This window comes from Onychostoma macrolepis, chromosome 06 (assembly GCF_012432095.1).
Source record: "Onychostoma macrolepis isolate SWU-2019 chromosome 06, ASM1243209v1, whole genome shotgun sequence".
NCBI classification, from domain to species: Eukaryota; Metazoa; Chordata; class Actinopteri; order Cypriniformes; family Cyprinidae; genus Onychostoma; species Onychostoma macrolepis.
The window spans coordinates 8199923-8222315 of NC_081160.1; the positions used below are offsets into that span (position 1 = coordinate 8199923).

The 22393-nt window shown below is 39.2% G+C and overlaps 1 protein-coding gene across 6 annotated transcripts in view; it reads right to left on the bottom strand.

The window, feature by feature from the left end:
- Nucleotides 1-22393, bottom strand: part of pcnt (pericentrin) — a 45427-nt gene that overhangs the window by 8546 nt on the left and 14488 nt on the right. For 2 of the 6 annotated variants that reach the window (XM_058778132.1, XM_058778128.1), the window contains exons 12-39: nucleotides 22132-22366; nucleotides 21880-21980; nucleotides 21680-21791; nucleotides 21234-21480; nucleotides 20634-20712; nucleotides 20176-20392; nucleotides 19736-19935; nucleotides 19058-19491; nucleotides 18171-18774; nucleotides 17863-18072; nucleotides 17563-17715; nucleotides 15480-15626; nucleotides 13639-13799; nucleotides 13324-13505; nucleotides 12533-12750; nucleotides 11558-11720; nucleotides 11255-11446; nucleotides 10259-10285; nucleotides 9663-9895; nucleotides 9435-9554; nucleotides 6852-6872; nucleotides 6234-6470; nucleotides 5918-6085; nucleotides 5652-5804; nucleotides 5290-5451; nucleotides 2539-3534; nucleotides 1215-1385; nucleotides 486-986 (exon numbers count right to left, since the gene is read on the bottom strand). In XM_058778132.1, coding sequence (XP_058634115.1) covers nucleotides 486-986; nucleotides 1215-1385; nucleotides 2539-3534; nucleotides 5290-5451; nucleotides 5652-5804; nucleotides 5918-6085; nucleotides 6234-6470; nucleotides 6852-6872; nucleotides 9435-9554; nucleotides 9663-9895; nucleotides 10259-10285; nucleotides 11255-11446; nucleotides 11558-11720; nucleotides 12533-12750; nucleotides 13324-13505; nucleotides 13639-13799; nucleotides 15480-15626; nucleotides 17563-17715; nucleotides 17863-18072; nucleotides 18171-18774; nucleotides 19058-19491; nucleotides 19736-19935; nucleotides 20176-20392; nucleotides 20634-20712; nucleotides 21234-21480; nucleotides 21680-21791; nucleotides 21880-21980; nucleotides 22132-22366 — 6444 coding nt within the window. The remainder of the gene's footprint in view (nucleotides 1-485; nucleotides 987-1214; nucleotides 1386-2538; nucleotides 3535-5289; nucleotides 5452-5651; nucleotides 5805-5917; nucleotides 6086-6233; nucleotides 6471-6851; nucleotides 6873-9434; nucleotides 9555-9662; nucleotides 9896-10258; nucleotides 10286-11254; nucleotides 11447-11557; nucleotides 11721-12532; nucleotides 12751-13323; nucleotides 13506-13638; nucleotides 13800-15479; nucleotides 15627-17562; nucleotides 17716-17862; nucleotides 18073-18170; nucleotides 18775-19057; nucleotides 19492-19735; nucleotides 19936-20175; nucleotides 20393-20633; nucleotides 20713-21233; nucleotides 21481-21679; nucleotides 21792-21879; nucleotides 21981-22131; nucleotides 22367-22393) is intronic. The other 4 variants (XM_058778133.1, XM_058778131.1, XM_058778130.1 and 1 more) reach the window with 3 other exon arrangements.

Genomic DNA, 22393 nt, shown 5'->3' on the forward strand with positions numbered 1-22393 from the left:
TTTTATATATACACAGTATACTTGTGTTGTGCAGTGCTTTTAGGACAAAAGAAAATAAAAAGCACAAATGTTTGGTTGCAAATTATAACAATTCTTTCTGATTCAATTTTTTAATATTGGTGAAACAAAGATGTATGAATTTAGAAACCGTATCAAATGAAATGATACATTTATATTAAAAATCAACACACTGAAACCAGATTTTTTTTTTTTTTTAAAAGGGAATAAGAATTTTATTGGGGCCTAAATAAAAAACTAAAACAAGCTATGCTTGTATTCATTCTTGAGGTCGAACAAACACAATGCATTTCCTTTTTTTAATTAATAACGTCAAATGAATATTGTTAAATCAATATCGAATACTACTTCTGACCACATCACCCAGCCTTACCGAACAGACAAAAAAAAAAAAGGTTCCTACAAATAAAATGTTTCCAATTAGTGCTGGAACCTTTCTTTGGAAAAAAAGTTAAATGCATGCTTACCTTGTCTGCATCCAGGGAGTCAAGCACAGAAAGGTGTTCGGACACAGTAAGAGAGCAAGGGGATGCAGTGTGTGAGCTGGGTGGGGCTTCCTCTGAAGGTGGGATAAAAGTTTGTCTGGCGTGTGGTCTCTCTTTGTCCCGCTCCATAGGCGAAGGCTTGCTTTGGAGCTCTAGACTGGCGTTGTGTAGCGCACTGAGCTCCGAGAGGTGAGACACCTGCAGACGAGAGGGGTGCTCTTCACTGTACTCCAACCTACGCAGGACTTCTGGTGAAGATAGGGAAGCAGAGAGGGATGGGTCATGGGAAAGGCCTTCAAGAAAGCGGTGGCCGTGTTTGGGATGGTAGTCCTGCAGGTTGCAGCGCTGTCGGAGCTGCTCTAGCTCCTGCTGCTGATAGGCCAGCTCTTCTTCCTGCACAGCCAGGTCATCCTGCAGACTCCGCAGTTCTGCTTTCAGGTGCTGGTTATGGACCTCAAGATCAGCCAACGCACGATCTTTCGTCTGATGATGAAAGATCAAATCAGCAAACTTGATTTTTACACTTCTGAAAAAAGTGACTGGTGCTTGTGGTCTATGGAATTATTTATTCTATTAACCTTAAAAATGCATTAAATCTGTACAAGGTTTTTTTTTTTTACATTCTGTGTCCATTTGGACTCAAAGAATTTATAAAACAGTCATAACTGACAAATTAGATGTGTGTATCAATTAAGAAACTAATCCACATACCTGTCCCTCTTCCTGTAGCTTTTCGGCTCTCTCTGTGCTGGTACTAAGCCCTTCCTTCACAGCTGCTAACTCTGCCCTCAGAGCATCATGCTCCGCCCTCAGGTGGATCAGCTGCTGCTCTCTCTCACGTAAAGCAGTCTCAGCTTTAGCCAAGGTCTCTTCAGCACACGTCTGCAAAACACTCAGAAATATCAGTTCTTTACACCACACAGAAAATGTTTTATAACAGCACTTACGAAATATATTAAGTAATGCTGTCACATGATTAAATCGCATGCAAAATAAAAGTTTGTTTACATAATGTGCGCATACTGTGTATATTTATTATGTATACATAAATACACACAGTATATATTTTTAAAATATTTCCATGTATATTTATATTAATATAATTGAGAGATATATATAAAAATATAAAATGTATAAACATAACTTTTTCTTAAATATATACATGCATGTGTGCATTTATACACATAAAAATACACAGTACATACACATTATGTAAACAAAACTTATTTGGGATGCGACTAAATCACAATTAATCGTTTGACAGCACTAATATTAAGTTAAGGTCATGCTCTGATAAACGAGCAGAAGAACTAGCTCAAATCTGCAGCAAGACATTTGTAAAAATGCATGACTCAACATGAAACTATTCCTAACCAGTGAACATAAACCAATCCAAAAATGACAGAACTATTAGATGTTAAAGCAATCAAGGTTTTGCCTCCTGCTCATTCACAACAAAAGTGGCTCATCTCTAGAAAGAAAGTTCCAAGAAATTAAATGTTGCTCCATCATACTCTGAAAAGCTGCACGGTTTATATTTGCTGTGTTTACTTTACCTCATGACTAACCAATCCCAAAGTTTAGATCAAGCTTTAAAAGTTAACGTTTTAAAAGACTTCAGAGTTCAGACAGACTTCCTCTTTCTGTAAATTTACTTCCCGTGTGAGCTATTCTCTCATGTGCCAGAGGGCTGGACTAAATCATTCTATTCTCGTCCCTCCCCTTTTTTCTTCTGTAATTTCAGGCACTACCCAAACTGCACAAACAAAACATGGTTGATCTGCAACTAATTACAGAATCTGCAAAGCATGAAACCTTGAGGCAACTTCCCAAATAACTCACAGTTTACTTCATAATTCATGGCAAGTGTAAAGTTGCAGAGTTACAGCCCAAGTCCATAACAATTACAGTTTGTTTATAGAGCAGTTTTGTTCAAATTCCTCCACAGGAAGAAAGAAAAACTAAATACTCAAAAACTGTAGTAAGCAGGGTTTGATTAAAAAAATAAAATAAAATATTTTTCCAAGTATCTCACCAGTACTTCTTTTTGAGCTTCCCCTTGTTTAGCCACCGTCTCCTTATGTTGGTCAAGTAGTTCTTTAATGTAGTTAGTCTTTGATGTCACTTCCTGTTTCAAACGCTCTATTTCTTCCTGGAGGCATCCCTCCCGTTTTCTCAGAGCCTCTCTCTCAATGGACAGTTCTCTTTTGCTTGTCTCCAAGGCAATGCTGGTGGCTTTGCCTACTTGGACGTTTTCCTCAAGCTCATCGAGTTTGAACTGTAAAGCGTCAAGTTCATTCTGATATTCCACTTCTTTGTTTTGCAGTTTGGAGATTTGGTCCTCCAGAAGCTCCTTCTCAGCACACTGGTTCTTCACCTCCTCCTGCAGTCTGCCAAGCTCCTGCTGGACCTCATCTCTTCTCTCCTCCGCTCTTCTCAACTGGAGCTCAGACTCTCTAAGCCTGGACTGATGAGCTCGCTCTGTATCTTCCAACACTTCCACACGAGCGGCCAATCTCTCAGCTTCTGTCCGCTTCTCCTCTAGATGGAGTTTCAGCTCATTTGCTTCCCGTTCCAACACTGCCACCTTCCCCCTTTCCTCTCCGAGACTCTGGCCAAGTGCCTCCGCCTGGCTTCCATACTGTTCTTCTTGGGAGAGCAACAGTCTCTGAAGGGAGTCCTTCTCTCCAGCTGCTCGCTCCAGCTCAGTCTGTAACTCCTGCAAGCGAGCGCGAGATGACTGCAGCGTGTGGCTGCTGAGCTCCTGGCACAGGCTTTCCTCGGGCGCCCTCTGCTGGCGAGGATGAGGGGACCAGGGGAAGTCCGATGACTCAGGGCTGTCAGTGTTGGGGTCACTGACCTCATGATGGTTGGGGTCAAGCTGGCTCAACTCCTCTTGAAGCTTGTTAATAACCTCGTGGAGTTGCTCAGTTTCTTCTTCCTTTGCCTGCCGTAAACGTTCCTGGTCACAACGAAGACGTTCGACCAGAGAGCGCAATTCTTCAATCTCAGCTTGCTTTTCCTCCAGAGTCTGAAAATGGTAATGAGGACTAGTTACAAACCAGCAGCATACTTAATTGCTACAAAATAAATGACAGAAGTCTTCAAATTAAACAAGACACCAAATTTTCCTTGTAATTAGGGCTGCAACAACTAATCGATAAAAAGAGATTATTATCAATAATGAAAATCATTGACAACGATTCTCATTATCGATTAGTCAGGTCTGCCCACAGTGCATGTACAACTTCAGCCGGTCGCGTCAAATTACAGCACTGAATAACGCATTTCTATGGACAAAATGCATCTAAAAATAGTGCAGGAAACAGAATGAGATGCTGCAGGAGAGGTACGTGACCCAAGCTGCCCAAAACATGAGAAATCTTTATTTTAATCTTTGAGCTAACGTAACGCATTAACGTAATGGCTTGCCCTGTCAGGCGCTTTGACAGATGCGTTTGCATCCTCAGCACAAAAACTTTCAGTTTACGGTCATATCCTAATTTGTAAATGTCACAAATTCACGCGAGCATTTCCATTTTTGCATAAAAGTCCATCCTGACAGTCTGTGTTAAGTTTAAATCTTTACTGACAGAGGGAACACAGTAGAGGGGGAAACAATTAATACTCAGTGCAAAAACATTCGTGCGGAAATATCCATTGTTGAACGTCAAATTTAGGTTTAAAAGACAACATGTAGCACACATATTTAAGGAGAGTAGGAACTGTAAAGGGATAACAGCATGTAATTGACTGAATATAAATGTCAGACACTTCATAGCTGCCTTTTATAGGATAAAGAAATGACAGTAAGACATGACTGTGATCAAAGTGAATGCATGTTCCTGCAGAACATTCCTCACCTGTTGGTTAACACCAAGTTTGTGTTTTTTATTCATCTTTATTATTATTTTTAATGTAGAGATTTTATATTTTAGAGAGACTATATTATACAGTGCTCAACAAATTAATTAAAACAAATTTATGTATGGTTTTTAACAAATTATATAAGGTTTGTGCCACTGCTGCTCCAAACGAACAGTATTGGTGATTACCAAAATATTTGGTTAATCTTCCAATATGCACAAGCTCTTTAGTAACAGTAGTAGGCTATTTCTAATACTATAATATAATTATTGCTGTTATCCAGGAAAGAAAGGTTAAAAAAAAAAAAAAAAAAAAAAAAAGTCAAGCGCTTTATAGGTTTTTTTTCTTCAGATACCCAATTACACAGTCAAAAAGTACCTAAACAATGCCAGCAATAATGCAAGCCGTTATGAAAGGCATGGGGGGCATTTTCTGATATGTGAAAAAATACTATTTAGTTGTTTCAGTTTGTTATTTGCCCAATAAACGACAATAACATTTTTAGATTTAAACAATTTTTTGACAGATTCATAAAATATTTGTGTTCTCTCTTTATTATGACAGGTGGTCTAATAAATTAAGCACTGTTTGTTTTCATAGCATTAGTTGGCACGTTTGTTTGAAGGACATTGGGCAAAATGTGGAATAGTATGTTTTTTGTCAATAAAAGAAAAGAAAAAGAAAATGGGGCTTTAAAAAAAATAATCCAATTAATCAAAAAAAATTAATCTGCCAACTAATCGATTATCAAAATAATGGGTGATAAGTGTACTCCAATCTTCCTGAATATTAGAGATAGGAATTTAAACAAATGGAACTATTCTGAATCCTCTTAATTCCAGTTCCATTAATGTTTATTTTTGTACTTCAGACAGAAATTTGGGGAAAACAAAAACATACATGGACATTCTTGTCTTACCTTATCATCATTGGTCATGTCAAGCTCCTGCTGCAGCTGGTGGATATGCTGGTTTAAGTGGTCGATCTCCAGATTCTTCTCCTCCAGAAGCGCAGAAGGCAGCTGAAGGATGGATTCGTCGCTGCCCTCTTCTAGTCGCCTTGTCAAAGTGTCCACGGTCTCCTAAAGGACACAAAATTAGGTCCACCTACCTTTTTAACACTCTCCAGACAATCATTAACTAAATGCACTCTACACTATTGGATGAAGGTTCTGTGCTATAAATACAGTTTATCCAAGATTGTAAACATGCTGGCCATCCTATCACAATAGGATTGCCAGACTACACTTATTATACAAGTACACCGAGACCACAGCCTCACCTGCAGATGTGTGATGTGCACGTGGAGCTGCTCTTCTGTAGCTCTGCTCTCTCTGATGTTGAGCTCCAGCTGTAGTGTGAGTTGTCCGACCTCTTCCTCCCTCACTACCAAATCCTTCTCAAGCTCACTTAAACGTTCTGACAGCAACTCCACCTAAGAGAAACAAAAACTCTTAAAATCAACTTTCATGTAGCATGTCCTAACTAGAAACAAAACAGCCTGTTGAAGGTAATTTCATATCTCTTTCACTGTCTTTTTATAGTCACCTGTTGTTCTTTGGTCTGCAGATCCTGTTGTATGGCTTCCAGCTGCTCCCTGAGGTTGGGGTCAGGGGTCATATCAGGGAAACGGTGTCTGGTCTCATCAAGTTTGGACTGTAGGGCAGAGATCTGAAGCTTATTAGCATACTGCTGCTGCTGCAAAGCTTCTTTATCCTGAAAGTAAAAATACATGGACCACTATTGGTTAGAACCATTTTAATATTCATGGTACAAATTCATTCCAAACCTCCCCAAACATTAACACTCAACTGAAGCAGTGAAAAATGCATTTTGTATTTGTATTTCATGTATTTTTGTGTACCTGCGTAAGCTCCTGAAGGTTCTTGCGTGCTTTCTGAAGTTCTTGCTCCAGCTGTGTTCCAGTTCGGCTGGCCTCTGCACAGCTCAGCAATGCTTGCTCCAACTCACGGATACGAGCTGTCAATTTTTCAATCTCTTCATTACGCTCTTCCACATCACGCTGACACTGCTCTTTTGCTGACAACAGTACACTATAGTCTTCCATCTTATCTTTGATCAGAGCCTGAAGACTTTCCACCTGTAAACAATTATACAAAGAAAGTCATGTGTATCCATAACATCCAAAAGCAACAAGACGACAATCCTAAAATGAACAGACACAAATGTACAGTTTAAGCAATAAAGCTATTAAATAAAGCCTTCAGAAGCCACTACAGTAGTAAGAAAAGACATTTCAGAGGAAAGAGGATTTGTGTATGTGTGTATTTGAGTAGGAGGATGGAGGAGGAAAAAAAACGTGAATTACAGACATGACTGATGTATACTGCCTGAAAAGGTTTGACAAACAAGAAAATGAATGGACAATATCTATCACATGCTCTACTACTCGAAATGTTGCATAAGCCATGCATATTTGCCACAGGACCAGCACGTAAATGACTACAGCTGGATAACATACCTGAAGAACCAAGTCCTCAATCTACAACATTCAGTTAGGAAAAAAAAAAAAAAAAGCATCTAAAATGAACATTCAAATCATTCAGAGATGTCAGAGGATCAGAATGTCTTTAGGCTCTTTGTCATGGACACAGCATGTGAGCAATGAAGAAGAGCAGGTTTTCTTAGATTTTGCCTGAAGCATGGAATTTTTGATGTTTTCTTTTGCTCCATGATGAGTCTGGACCAAATCGGACCAAAAATACAGGCACATTAAAAATGCAACTGCATCAAGAATTCAGTGTATTGTGTAGTGTAAATATATCTTTGAATACATGTATAGAGTATTTAAAGTATTTAAAAATAATTTTATTCTACAAGGCTGCCTTAAATTGATCAAAAGTGACATTAAAAAGACAAAAAAAAAAAGAGAAAGAAACCACCTTTCAAATAAATTAAAGTTAAAATAAGTTAAAAAAAAAAAAAAAAAAAAAATTACAAAAAAAAAATCCACTTTCAATTTCCATGCAATTATCAAGCAGCGCAACAATTTTCAACATTGATAAGAAATGTTTCTTGAGCACCAAATCAGCATATTAGAATGATTTCTGAAGGATCATGTGACACTGCAGGCTGGAGTAATATCTGCTGAAAATTCAGTTCTTAAAATATATTAAAACAGAAAACTGTTTCGTACAAATAGAATTTAATATTCCACAATTTACCCATTTTACTGTATTTTTAATCAAATTAATGCAGCTTTGGTGAGCAAAACAAAGACATGACAAATGATTTCTCTATCATTAAGTTTATTTACAAACAAATGGGAAAAAAACACTGATCTATAATAATAATGTCATTGTATACAGGTGCTGGTCATATAATTAAAATATCATCAAAAAGTTGATTTATTTCACTAATTCCATTCAAAAAGTGAAACTTGTATATTATATTCATTCATTACACACAGACTGATATATTTCAAATGTTTATTTCTTTTAATTTTGATGATTAGAGCTTACAGCTCATGAAAGTCAAAAATCAGTATCTCAAAATATTAGAATATTTACATTTGAGTTTGAATAAATGACCATCCCTACAGTATAAATTCTGGGTATCTCTTGTTCTTTGAAACCACAATAATGGGGAAGACTGCTGACTTGGCAATGATCCAGAAGACGAACACTGACACCCTCCACAAAGAGGGTAAGTCACAGAGGGTCATTATTGAAAGGTGTGGCTGTTTACAGAGTGCTGTATCAAAGCATATTAAATGCAAAGTTGACTGGAAGGAAGAATTTGGGTAGGAAAAGGTGCACAAGCAACAGGGATGACCGCAAGCTTGAGAATACCGTCAAGCAAAGCCGATTCAAACACTTGGGAGAGCTTCACAAGGAGAGAACTGAAGCTGGAGTCAGTGCATCAAGAGTCACCACGCTCAGACGTCTTCAGGAAAAGGGCTATCAAGCCTCTTCTGAACCAGAGACAACGTCAGAAGCATCTTACCTGGGCTGTGGAGAAAAAGAACTGGACTGTTGCTCAGCGGTCCAAAGTCCTCTTTTCAGATGAAAGTAAATTTTCCATTTCATTTGGAAATCAAGGTCCCAGAGTCTGAAGGAAGAGTGGAGAGGCACAGAATTCATGTTGCTTGAAGTCCAGTGTGAAGTTTCCACAGTCAGTGATGATTTGGGCTGCCATGTCATCTGCTGGTGTTGGTCCACTGTGTTTTCTGAAGTCCACAGTCAACGCAGCCGTATACCAGGAAATTTTAGAGCACTTCATGCTTCCTTCTGTTGACAAGCTTTATGGAGATTCTGATTTCATTTTCCAGCAAGACTTGGCACCTGCCCACACTGCCAAAGGTACCAAAAGCTGGTTCAATGACCATAGTGTTACTGTGCTTGATTGGCCAGCAAACCCGCCTGACCTGAACCCCATAGAGAATCTATGGAGTATTGTGAAGAGGAAGATGCGATATGCCAGACCCAACAATGCAGATGAGCTGAAGGCCACTATCAGAGCAACCTGGGCTCTCATAACACCTGAGCAGTGCCACAGACTGATCGACTCCATGCCACGCCGCATTGCTGCAGTAATTCAGGCAAAAGGAGCCCCAACTAAGTATTGAGTGCTGTACATGCTCATACTTTTCATTTTCATACTTTTCAGTTGGCCAAGATTTCTAAAAATCCTTTCTTTGTATTGGTCTTAAGTAATATTCTAATATTTTGAGATACTGATTTTTGACTTTCATGAGCTGTAAGCTCTAATCATCAAAATTAAAAGAAATAAACATTTGAAATATATCAGTCTGTGTGTAATGAATGAATATAACATACAAGTTTCACTTTTTGAATGGAATTAGTGAAATAAAATCAACTTTTTGATGATATTCTAATTATATGACCAGCACCTGTATTGATCAGTGGAAAAAACCCAGAGTGGAGCCGGAGTGAAGTGTTTGTAGAACGTTTTGAGCAGGGATGGGAAGTTACTGCCACTTCATTCTGCTCACATACTCATCACAGATTATCCAATAGTCACAAAAAGGGTATCAGTCTGTTAAAACAAACACATATCTAAAGTAATAGACATGGACCCTTACCCTCTGACCCTTGCTGTCCCCTCCTGTGTGTATTTTAGATGGTTGTCTTAGTTGATCTTCCAGATTCTTTATTTCCTGCTGGAATTCATCTCTCTCATGCTCCCGCTCCACTGCTTGTTCCTGTGCATAAGAGGAAAAAAAGCAGAGTCATTTATTTCCCCAAGCTCACATTCACTTCTTCCTGGAGCTGAAATTCAGACAATTGAATAAACTGCTGGAAACACTCACATCTATGAACTGGCGGTTATGTTTGAGCTGTTTCTCTAGAGCATCAATATGTTGCTGCAGGTCTTCAGTCTGCAGGCGGTACTGTTCCTCCAGCTGATGGGCACGACTCTCCTGCTCCTCCAGGGCCTGCTCCAGCATCTGCAGACGAGACGCCAAACCACCACAGTCCTTCTCCGCCTGCCGCTGCACCTCCACACACTCCTGCCCCAGACGCTCCGCCTCTGCTAGCAGAGCTGCACAGAGCCCAGGAGGATCAATGAATAAAATGAATGAATAATAGCAGAGTCCATGTCAACAAAACACACATACTGCAAATGCAAATTAAGATGCAAACATGCACAGGAGCTCCGGATCATTTGTGCATTCTCAATGCACAAATAAAGCACAGCAAAGTATTTGGACCTTCAAAACCAAAAGTTTAGAGCAAGTTAAACTGCAAAAAAAACAAAATCACAGGATAAGCAAGAGTGTTAATAAACCACAAATTTAAAATAAATAAATAGCAAACTTCATCTGGAACGGATGCATTTAGTGTCAAATCGTACACAATTTTTCAACTCAAACATTTACTTCAGTCGCAGATTATCATCACAAACCTGTCTCTTCCTCTGCGTCGAGGAAGCCTACAGAGCAGAAAGAATTTGTAGGATGAAACTAAACCCTCCATCACAAGCACACAATCTTAAATTTTACTCTGTTAGGGGTGTGTGATATAGATAAAAAATGACCTCAATATTTTCCAGCATTTTGTCGATAATAACTAGAGATTATTTTGACAAGTATGTGTGCTGATACATTGGCTAGTTTGAGCCTGTCATGAACAGCCGACTCCAGAAATTTATATATTCTGTGCAGTGGATAGTTCACAGAAGTGACAAAGTTTCCACTACAAGAAATCATTTTAAGGGGAGTAAATATTGCCAAGGAGATTTTACAACTGGATGAATTCTTTAAAAAAAAGAAAAAGAAAAAAAAAAGAATATAAATTTCATTCATTAAAAATGATTTCATAAATATGAAATTAAAACCCCCAGTACGTGGCGGCAGATTTGTTCCAATGACTGACCCATTCAGTCATTTAATCATTCATTAAACTCATTTGGTCAAATGTATAAACACGCAGTAAAGAAGCACTGCTGTGTTGGTCAGAGACACAAAACAGTTCTGCTGCGGTTTGGAAATTTGTTGACAAAAAACAAAACAGACAATAGTGCATCTAAAAATGTAACCGTGTTCACTTATTGTTTATTAAACCTTTCTAAGATTAATATTACATTTGCAATTGTGCTGATATTGGGCAAAACAGCTCAAATAGGCTACGTCGCACATGTGCACTCAGCACATTTTTGGTTTAGCCAGTGTCATGTTCTAAGTTGTCAGTTTGCATATTGGTAATACTATAATTGCGATATTATCAAAGATGATACATATCATACACCCCTACTCTGTGTGCAAAGCAACAGGTGCATCTTTAACAGGCCATGACTATTTGGCATGCACCGAATGACAAAACTAATGTTACGCAATTCAATCTGAGAATTAAACTAAAGCATGTCGGTTTAAATCACGGCCCTAAACCCTTCCTCTCTCACCCTTCTCAGTGTCTCCGAGGCTGGCCGTGAGGGCTTCTCTCTGACGCAGGAGGAGGGCATGATTTTCACTGAGCTGCTGCAGTTGGATACGTGTGCTCTCCAGTTCCTCTGCCAGATGCTGCTGCTGCGTTTCCTTCTGCTGAAGTGCCTCCTCCAAAGCTGCTTTCTCAGCTATGTAGCCTTCCATCAAACCTAGAGCCACACATGTAAATGCACACAAGACAGCAAATGAGAAGGCATAAGTGTCTGATACAAAGAAAGTACTACAACTGACAACAGCAGACCATATATAGGTATTCTGACCTTCGGCCTTGTGCAGCTCCAATTGGAGCTGACTCTTGAGATTGGCCTCATGATCCAACTGCTCCAGGAGCTGGGAGTTCTGAAACAGTAGAGACGCTCCAGCCTCACCTCCATCTCTGAACCGCTCATTTAGCATGGCCTGCAGACCACACATCTGCTCCAACTACAGCAGAGAATAACAGGAGGAGAGAAAATACAGACATATGGATTAAAAGGAAAATAGGGTGAAACAGTTGCTGGGTCATTCCGTGTCAAATCAACCAGATTTCAGAAATTTCCCCAGCTCAAATTTTTGATTTTGACCTCTGGTTGATTTGACACGGAATGACCCTGCTACAGTTAAACCAATATTATGTTTTTTTTAAAAGTCAAACTAAACTAAACTAAAATAAACTAATTCAAAATATTAAGAAAGTGTAACAGCATAAATACTACTACATGGTAGTATTTGTACTATTCTATAATACTATATAAATTAATACTATAAATGCTGTTCTTTTGAACTACTAAAAAAAACCTGGAGGGGGAAAGAAAAAAAGAAGAAATTATATCTTTAAAAAAAAATAATTTATATATATAAAAAAAAAAAAAAAAAACGAACATTTCACATTATTATTTTTATTATAGATCAAATAAATACAGCCTTGTTTTGGTGAAAAGTCTCATGCTCAAAAACAAAACTTGCTGACACCAACTTTTAAATGGCAGTTTACTCAAGTATGAAGAATAAATACTAAGCTGGAAATAAAGCTTATTTAAAGCATGAGGAAAGGATGTCACAAAATTGATACCACAAACCATTTAGTGAACATACATGTGCATAAAAGTAACATAGCAATACGAGAGAGGAAGACTTTGTGACCTATAACAAGTACTTGTGGTTATCGATACTGCCTAATCTATACAATTGACAGTTGTAGGTGGGCCAGGGGCACGTGTGTGTGTGTGTGTGTGTGTGTGTGTGTGGCGTGGCACCTGCTGTGAGGACTCAGAGAGGAGCTCCAGTAGTTTATCCACAGCAGTGCGCAGACGTGTACAGGCCCCCAGCATTAGCTCTTCGCCTTCGGCCTCCATCTCTCCCTCTGGCCCAGAGAATACACTCTCACACAGCCTCTGAGACAATTCCAAGCCCTCGTCCACAGCCGAAGACCACACACTACAATCAGCATCTCCCTCTACGCTAACCACCTCTCCTAAAAGTATAAAAATAAAATTAAAAAATATACAAAAAAATAAGGAAAAATAAATTCATTGTTCCAATCTGTCTGAAAGTCAACTAGAAATATTAAACGATATTTAGAACATAATCGGCCAAAGCTTCCTTTATATTAGTTCTAAAATATTTTTAAAAAAAGATAATGTAAAATAAATGGTTTTAGCAACTTTCACATTTGCCATCATTAAAGTGGAAATTCACCAAAAAAAAAAAAAAAAAAAAAAAAAGTTACTTCTGTCATCATTCACGGTAGCCATTGACATCCACCGTACTGAAAAACATTCTATGGAAGTCAATGGCTACCAGCAACTGTTTGGTTACCAACATTCTTCAAAACTCTTCTGTTAAACACAATAGAAGGTAAGAAACTCTACAGATTTGGAACAAGTGGAAGGTGAGTAAATGACGACTATTTTTATTTTTGAGCAAACTATCCATTTAAATATTTATATACAAAATATTTTACACATCTTATATCAAAAGATTGGACACTGTTTTTAATAGTGGGTGATCAATATAGATTTCATTCAGCAGACTAACAGAAACTTACCCAATTCACGTGAATCACGGCTACCGCTGGCTGTCCTAGAGCTGGGCGTTTTGTCTCCAGCCCGCCCACTTGACACACAAACCCCTAACTTGTGACTGATGTGCTCTTCCGTTGCCATAGAGATTCGAAGCATTTCTATGAGCATCCGCTGTAGTTTGTCACGTGCTGTTTGCAGGTCTTGTCTAACAGGGACAAAATCAAAGGTTTTAATGATCAACTCACAGTATTAAAACAAGGTTGTTCTCTTAAACAGTATGCAGACTGTCAGTTAGTTCCACAAAATCCCTCTTTCTGTATCCCTGCAGGTCAGCTGACCTTTGCTGTGTGGCCGTGTTGAGGTCTGCTCTTAACATGGCTAGTAGATTGTCTCCCTCCTGGTTCTCCCGGTCTCTGCGTTGCAGGAGCGTCTCCAGCGTGTCCATCTCTGCCCGCTTGCCCTCTAACTCCACCTGCAGCCCGCTCACTTCCGCTCGTAGCTGAGGAAGAGGCAGAAGAGATGCCACAGACAGGAAACCAGTCATCACACAGGCATTTGCATTTGTACACAGCGCGTAAGCATTTGCTCAAGAGGTGTCAATGTAACTAATAAATAGCCAAAAAGTGGTGGGAAATGGCAGCAAAAGCGGATCAGACAATGTAGCATGCATATAAATAAGGCTCCTGTAAGAATGTGTGGTGTATTTCATCTGCCAAAAGGCATGCAAAAATGTAACCATAACAACCAGCCCTACCGAAGCTTAGCTAGGCCCTTTGTTACCATTCCCACCCACAACTTATGTACACCAGCATCCTGAACACCCCCTTAAAATAGCAACTTGACTGTCTGGAAAACCAGATTCTTTAAAACCTTTTTGTATTTGAAGGTGATCAAAAACCACTGCTGCTGTCCCACCCACTGCTAATAAAATAGAAATAAATTGTAAAAATTATTTATAACTTTTTATTTATTTTACATTTTATTATAAAACATTATAATTATGAATACTACAATATTTATGAACAATCATCATTTTCTAGTAATTTAGACTGTGTAAAGCATTAGAGTTTTTTTTTTTTTTTTTCTCATTTCGTGATGTATAAATGTTTACTCAAGGCTTGAATACACACTACACAAGTTTAAAAATCAGTTTTAACCGATTTTAGGCATCATACAATTGCCGGGCAAAAACAGGCATCAAATGACTGAAGACATATCAACATTTTAAGTAGTTTCAAAAACAGCAAACTCACGTAGAGACAGATGATACATGACAAATGAAAACGGTTTTAAAATTGGCCCAAAATATCAAACATATTTGAGATCCTCCAACTGGATGGATTCAAAGTCCTAAGCTTTAAATAAATAAATAAATCTGTGCCCATCATACACACTCCTACAAAATCTAATTGCCCAAAATCTGACATAAAGGGATATAGTTCACCCATAAATGAAAACTGTCAGTAATTGCTCACCTTCATGTCATTCCAAATCCGTAAGACCCACGTTCTTCTTTGGAACACAAATTAATTTTTTTTTTTTTTTTTTTTTATGAAATCCGAGAGCTCTCTGACCCCGTATAGACAGCAACAGAACTACCACATTCAAGGCCCATTAAGGTATTAAGGACACTGTTAAAATAGTCCATGTCACATCAGTGGTTCAACCTTAAATTTTATGAAGCTACGAGAATACTTTGCAAGAGAAGTTGTTGAATATTATTATTATTTTCTTTGCTCACAAAGTCAGAAAGCTCTCGGATTTCATCAAAAATATCTTAATTTGTTTTCCGAAGATGAAAGAAGGTTTTACAGGTTTGGAACGACATGAGGGTGAGTAATAAATAACAGAATTTTCCTTTTTGGGTGAACTATCCCTTTAAGGCAACTAGCGCAGACTCATCCAGACTGCAAATTGGTTAAAAAAAAAAAAAAAAAAAACTCTATATAGTGTATTCCAGGCTTTAGATAAAAATTAAATGATCATTGAAGAAATTAAATGAACATTGAAAAACTTCAAAAACTTGCAAGCACTATTTTCTAGTGCTTCTGTTTTCTTTGTCAGTAGTAAAGAAGTAAAATAAATACAGAATACTTGAAGCAAAGGTTTGTTACACGGAGCTGACTGTTTTATTTGCTGTAGCTGTATGGAGAGTTGATCAATTGATTGTGTGTTGTACCTGTGACACAACAGTGTCCAGCTGCTGTAGTTGCACATTGAGTTGGCTCATCTTGTCACTGTAGGAGAGTTCGGTTTGCTCGTGTTGCTGTCTTAAAGTCTTTTCCAGCTCCTCAAGAGCAACAGCTTTTTCCTGGTCACTCTCCTCCTGAAAGATGCACATACAAAATCAAGGGCAACTCTGAAGAAACGGGTAGAGAAGCAATGACTATCACTTCTCAGTGTTAGATTCTCACCTCCAAAACAGACATAAGCCAAATGGTTAGATCAGAACTGGCACATAAAGAATTAAGAGATCATTGATAAAAAATAAATAAAGAAGAAACACAGAAAAAAAATATTGTAATGCACACAAAAGACCCACACAAACCTCAAATCCTCAATCAGCCAGTAATCACTCACATGTCCCTACACTTCCTCCCATCTGTAGGATTAATACTGAGAGAGAACCTCTCTAATGCCCCAATGGGAAAGTGGCCAACTGACAAACCAACCAGTGTAAAACCTCAGAAAGCCCCTTTGCTGACAGAGGACAGCTCTACAAGGTCAAACATAAATGTCCGACAGCATCCGATCTAGAGAAAAGGTTTACTGTGAACGATGGAGGATATAATGTACAGCACAGAGTGGGGATTAGTATTTATTTGAGCTTAGAGTGGACCGTCCCCCTGCTCCAGATGTTAACTCCCTCCCCCAATAAGCTTAGCTATTGTTCATATGTCTATGACAACCAAGTCTATGAGAGTAGCATATATGCAAATGTTCAAATACTAAACATTACGTCACAACAATAACGACAACATAGACAAGTTGTAAAAATATTATAAAAAGCAAGTTTTACAAGTTAAATTAAATGGAGGAACGAATACTTATATGAGTTGGAGAGACAAGCAAGCTATTTGCAACAGGCTAAAAAAAGCAGGCTATAGAACAAGCTATACTCTTTCTTAAGCCTAATTTGGTGTCAGTGCTTACAGTTAGATGGTATATTAAGAGGGGCTTTTGCACAGGGTAGTTATAAGAAATCAGTTATCAGAACTAGCCACCTGGTTGGTCCCCCAAGAACTAAATTTTTCCCTAGGGCAATCTTCCTGGTTGCCTTCACACTGACATAACTCTGACGTTACGTAAGCCAGCCAACAGCTAAATAATTGAAGATAGTTCACCTTCAGTTGGTCCCCACTGACTTGCATGGTATTTTATTTTTCATACTATGGAAATCAACGGGGACCAGTAATTGTAGGTGAACTATCCCAAGGAGGACAGAAGATGAAAAAAATAACTGGTCTTCAGAATTGGTCCATCTATCACTATTTTCCATGTTTGTCGAGTTTGTAGAGCTAGTCTGAGATGCAAGTATTTGTGAACTGTGCGTTTATACAGGGTTTTTTTTTTTTTTTTTTTTTTTAAAGTGTTCTTATGGCATGCGTTCAACACAATCAGCATTGACTCTGGATTTGTTTACAAATTAATGTCTATTCAGTATTCAGCTTGGCCCAGCCCAGGGTACCTGTGGAGTTTTTATATTTAAGATATTGCAAGACCTTTAAGACATGCACATTTAAAATTAACACTGACCATACATAAAATAGGTCTTGCATCTCCATCAGATTCTTTTACTCAAACAAGGGAACATGTACTTATTACTTATGGGTTAAAGTCAATATATATGAATTAGATGTTGATATTGGATTTTGCTGATACAACGTGTTTAAAAGTAATAAACAGATTAGTGTGTCAACAGTAGTAAAACCATACACTGAATGTGTTAAATAATGTTCTTAGTCTTCTGATGGCCTTTTTAAAATCACATTTAGCCATATTGCTAACTATTAGACCACACACACACACACACACTATTAGACCAAAAATTAGACCACACTCAAATTTAAGAAATTAAGATGTTTTAAAGACCCAGAGGGGCCCTGCCAGCCTGCTTAAAAGGGTCACAGAGATAGATTTTTTGAAAAAATGGGGTGGGGGACATTTCAGGTGCAAGAAACCTTGACCAACACGCATTCACTTTTATGGGAAATGGGAGTGTAGAATACAGCTACTTTAAAACTAACAGCTCCTCCTCTCACCTTTAACTGCGCAATTTTCTGCTGAAGCAGCTCCTCAGACTTGCACTTGAGAAGCTCTGCCTCTTCCAGGAAGTGTAGGCGTTGCCTTGACGCTTCTTCCTCTAATTCCCTACGCAGAGCCTCCAGCTCCCTGGCAGACACTCCTCTTAACTCCTGAGGTAGAGAGGAGAGTTAATGAAAGAAGCTCTTATCTTCTTACAGTTTAAACATAAGACTACTTTATCTATGCTAAATCCATGCTAAAGGCTGAACATATCTAAATGATAATGACACATTGTTCGTGTCCTCCTGAACACATACTTGTAACTGTTGCTGATGTTGAGTAGCCAGCACATCCAGTTGTTGCTCGTGTTGCTTTTCCTTTGCAGCAGCAAGATCAGTGATCTCCACAAGGGCGGAGCCATGCTGCTTCTCTAAAGCAACTACTTGCTTCTGAAGAGCTTCCAAAGCAGATCGATGCTCATCCTCCAGAGCAGTGCTCCGAGAGGACACAGCTTCAGAGATCTCCGCCTGCATGAGCAAGGTAACACACAAGATGTTGCTCCTGCAATAAGTTTTCCAATGAACTAAACTTGCACCAAAAAACATCCCTCCATTACTGTGCTTACCTGATGGGCTTGATTCAATTCTGCTGCCATGGCGCTGAAGTTATCCATATGGACCTTTGCAAGCTCACTTCTGAGGTCCTCTCTGATGGTTTGCTCCTCCTTTTTCACCCTCTTAATCTCTTCAGTATAGTGTTCTACAAGGTCAAGCAGTTCTCTTTCCTTCTCGTCTCGTACTGCCTGGATTTCTTTCAAGTACGTGCTCTCCAGTGTATCCATATTTACCAACAGCCTCTCCTCAAGCTCCTCCCTCTCCTGCTTGTGTCGCGACTGAAGCTCCGCCTCTTGAGCTTCAAGCTGTGCCAGGTTGGTCTCCTGAAGGACCGCCTCCAATCTGTCGAGCTCTACCTTGTGTTTATTTGTAAGCTCCATCTTCAAGGTCTCTAAGGCCGTTTTGTGATTGGTCCTCAGGGATTCCAGTTCCTCCCGTTGGAGTATTTTCAGTTCATGACACTCCTTTTCAAGATGCTCTAATTGTGCAGCTCGCTGGTCCAGGAGTGTTTTCTGGGCCTGCAGCTCCTCAGCATGCAGTTCTTTCTGTTGACCCAGGGCAGCATCTCTTTGAAGGGTCAACTTATCTTCCAGTTGTTTCTGCTCTTCTTGGTGCCTACATATAACAGATGACAATGAGCACATTTACCCTTTTCATTCTCCATTTTGTTGTACAAAATTTCTCTCATTTCTCACAAAATATTTTTTTTATTGCACAAGACAAAGTTAGCACCAACTAGACCACCGTTTAAAAAACAAAACAAAAGTATAAGCAATATTAAGGAGTATAGATAATAGTAACAGGTCTTGAGGTATAACTTTTAATATCCTCTGGATTACATTTGCCAAAGGTATTTGCATTGGCATGTATGCGGATTTAATGTAATGCAGTTTCTGACCTGCAGAGGGCCTCTTGTAGCTTGCTCTTCATCTGATCCTGGAGTAGAGCATTCAGCTCTTTCACTTCTGCTGCCATGGCGCTCTTTGCAGTGGACATCTCTCTGTCGTATTGAGCCTGGAGTTTCTGCTTCAAAGCTACCACCTGAGGGCTCTCTTCACTCTCCAGACTCTTCTGCAGTGCTTGGAGCTTCTCCCTTTCCACATCAAGGAGTTTTTGGACCTCCAGAACCCTCTGCTCCAACTCTTCTTTCTCTTTCAGGGCAGATCTCTGAAGCTCTTCTCTCTGGGATGCCAAGCGCTGCTCAGCCCGAATTTGGAGTTGCTCCCTCAGCTCGGCTTGCTCTTTAATGAACTCCTCACTCACACGATTCCTCTCTGCCTTCTGCGCCTCCTCAAGACGCACCCTCAACTCTTCAGCAGCATCTTTCTGATGCTTTAACATGAAAAGAACACTATGAATAAGGTTCTTTTTATTGAGCATAAAGATAACTTTGATACCGATAATGTTACAGTATTGCTAAAGGGTCTCCACAAAAATCAGCACGAGTTTCATCTGTCTACAGCATGACCACTACTTCTATGCCATATGACAGTGCTTGGTACCAGCCTTTGGCAACAATCTTCACCAAAGCCCTTTTGTACTAAGTATAAAGGCCCGCTGCTATGAACACACTTACTGTCTCCTCCATCTGCCTGAGCTGCTCTCGGTGTTGCGCTACCACTTTCTCCAGTTCCTCTGAGTGCATTAAGGAGAGCCGAGATAGCTGGGTTTCCAGATGGGTCACCTTGGTCTGGTGCTCACGAGTCCTCTCCTTCACATCAGCCTCTACCTGCCTTGCTACATCCTGTGCAGACTGTAGGCGTATCTTGTTTATTTCTGATGAGAATGAAAAAAAAAAAATGTATATACATTTTTTATATATGAAGTTTGAGAGTTTTTGAAAATGTTGCATTTTATTTAAAAACTACAGAAAAACAAGCAGTACTATTGTGAAATAATTGCAATTAAATGTTTTTAAAATAAATAGTTTACAATTAAAATGTTTGCTAGGGTGTTCAAAAAATAAATAAATAAATATAAAACGCAAAGCTCGGAGCACACTCAACAAAACTTTACCTTTGATATGGTTGTCTGAGAGTTTGGCTCGGAGCTGTTCTAGTTCATGGGCATGTTTGGTGTTGAGCTGGTCAATGTCTTTGTAGTATCGGTCAGTAAGCTCAGTGCGAGCCTGGAGTAGTTCTTCTTTATAAGTCAGAGCCATGCTGGACCGCAGCTGCTCCAGCTCCTGCTGGTGTCTCTCCTCTAACTGCAGGCGTAGAGAATCCAGCTCCTCCTGCAAACACACCAACACAGTTATAGTACTTGCAAAGAACACATACATGCATCAGCTTGTTCCCAACTTATTTTAATACTAATAAACTGGTCAATGGTAATCATTTGAAATTGCTGAAAGATTAGGAAGACCTTTATTTGGAAATAATGTGAACTGCTGCAACATTAACAAGTAAATTATGGGTAAATTTGATTTTATGAAGTGTATCTCAAAATTCAACACCAACTAAAACTCAATTTACCTTGTGTTTCTCTAGTTGTCTTGTGATCTCTTCCATAGCATCATTCCTGTCATCGTCACTCTTCCCTTCTGAAAGAAAGCTACAGAACAACATTGTTACAAATGACTCTAGTATTAACAAACAAACTATTTATTCAACTATGCACTCGCTTGGGCTGAAAAGTAAATGTCGGACCTTTATTTAGATTAAATTTAATTAAAACATTTTTAGTTTTAATATACTTACATTCACTACATTTAATGGAAAAAACACAATTGTGAAATGGCATGGTGGGCTAAATCAGAAAGCAAAGTTTGGACCGCAGGCCCTGGTTTGGTCATTTCTGCTACAGGATGAATTACTGGAGCTGTATTATTCCTCACCTACACTGCTTGACACAAGTGCCAATGTTACACCTGATACAGATAACAATCCAAGGTGATCAGACCAGGTGTATCAGGTAAAAATGGGACCTATGATTCTCAACTGTATAATAAATGTAAATGCAAGCACAAACACAAAGTAAAATTTTAAATTACAGCATCATTAACGACACTAAAATATAGTCTTGGGCCTTAACACAAAAGTCTATAACCCCAGAAACAGGAAATCCAAGCAAACCTTGCATCTCCAGTCTTGAGAACAGAGTCCTCCAGGGCTCCCTCTACAAGGCGCAGCTGCAGGAGTGCGATTTCTTCCCGATGACTCTCTTCAGTGACTCGGAGTCTCTGCTCGAAATAAGTGCGGAGGTTTTCCAGCTCGATCTCATTCTGCTCTTTGATTTCCTGCCGCTGCTGAGCGAATTCTTGTTTTAGTCGCTCAATGTCATCAACCCGCGACGAGCGTGCTAGCAACTGCTCTTTCAGCTCTATAGAGAAAGAATTACAGGTCTTTGTAGTTCACATCAACATTAAATAATAGGAACTTTGCTCAAAACAAACAGCAATTCAGGAGGAAATAAAACTGGTTTAATTATAAATAATAAATGAGTAAGACAATACAGCAGTCTAAGCCCATAGAGATGTTCAAAAACAGAAAATGGTTTAAAGGGAAATAGCCCAGCTTGCCTCCGAGCTCCTGTCTGTTGGTTCTCATGCTCTCCAGCTGGGACCAGAGGTTTGAGATCTCCTGTTCTGAACTGGTCTTCAGTTCCGCCTTTTCTGACTGCAGACGGTCAACCTTTCACAAAGACATTTCCTCAGTACAAACAAAAATAAAACATTTGTTGCAACAAAACTGCAATGCAAATGTCACATGTGCATGGTACCTCTTGCTTCAACTCTTTTTCTCTCTGCTCCAGGGCTCGAGAACGTTCCAGTTGCTCCTGCAGTGCCGCCTTGTGACATGCAACCAACTCCTCAACTGCACCTGAAGGGGAAAGGACGGGAATTTAGGGAATTTCAGACCTGCTGATTGTTTGCTTCGGTCTGGGTTCTGAAACAAACACTCCAAACTGGGACAGCAAACCATATCACTTTCAATATGGCTTAGTTCACACAATTGTTTAAATGACACTCACGTGCAGCAGCATCTCTGTCAGTCAAGGCCTGGTTGAGCTCTTTTTCCAGATTCTTAATGTCTTGATCTCTGGAATACTGTAGGTCTTCTAGCCTACCCTGTGTCTCTGAGAGGGCTACTTCAGCCTCAGTAAGGGCCGTCTGGGTCTCACTAAGTTTATGATGGACATCATTTAATTGACTCTGGAGTTCTGTCTTGACCTTCTCAGCCTCCAAGAGCCACTCTGCCTTTAGATTCTATGGAGAAAAGAAAACATTGCACTG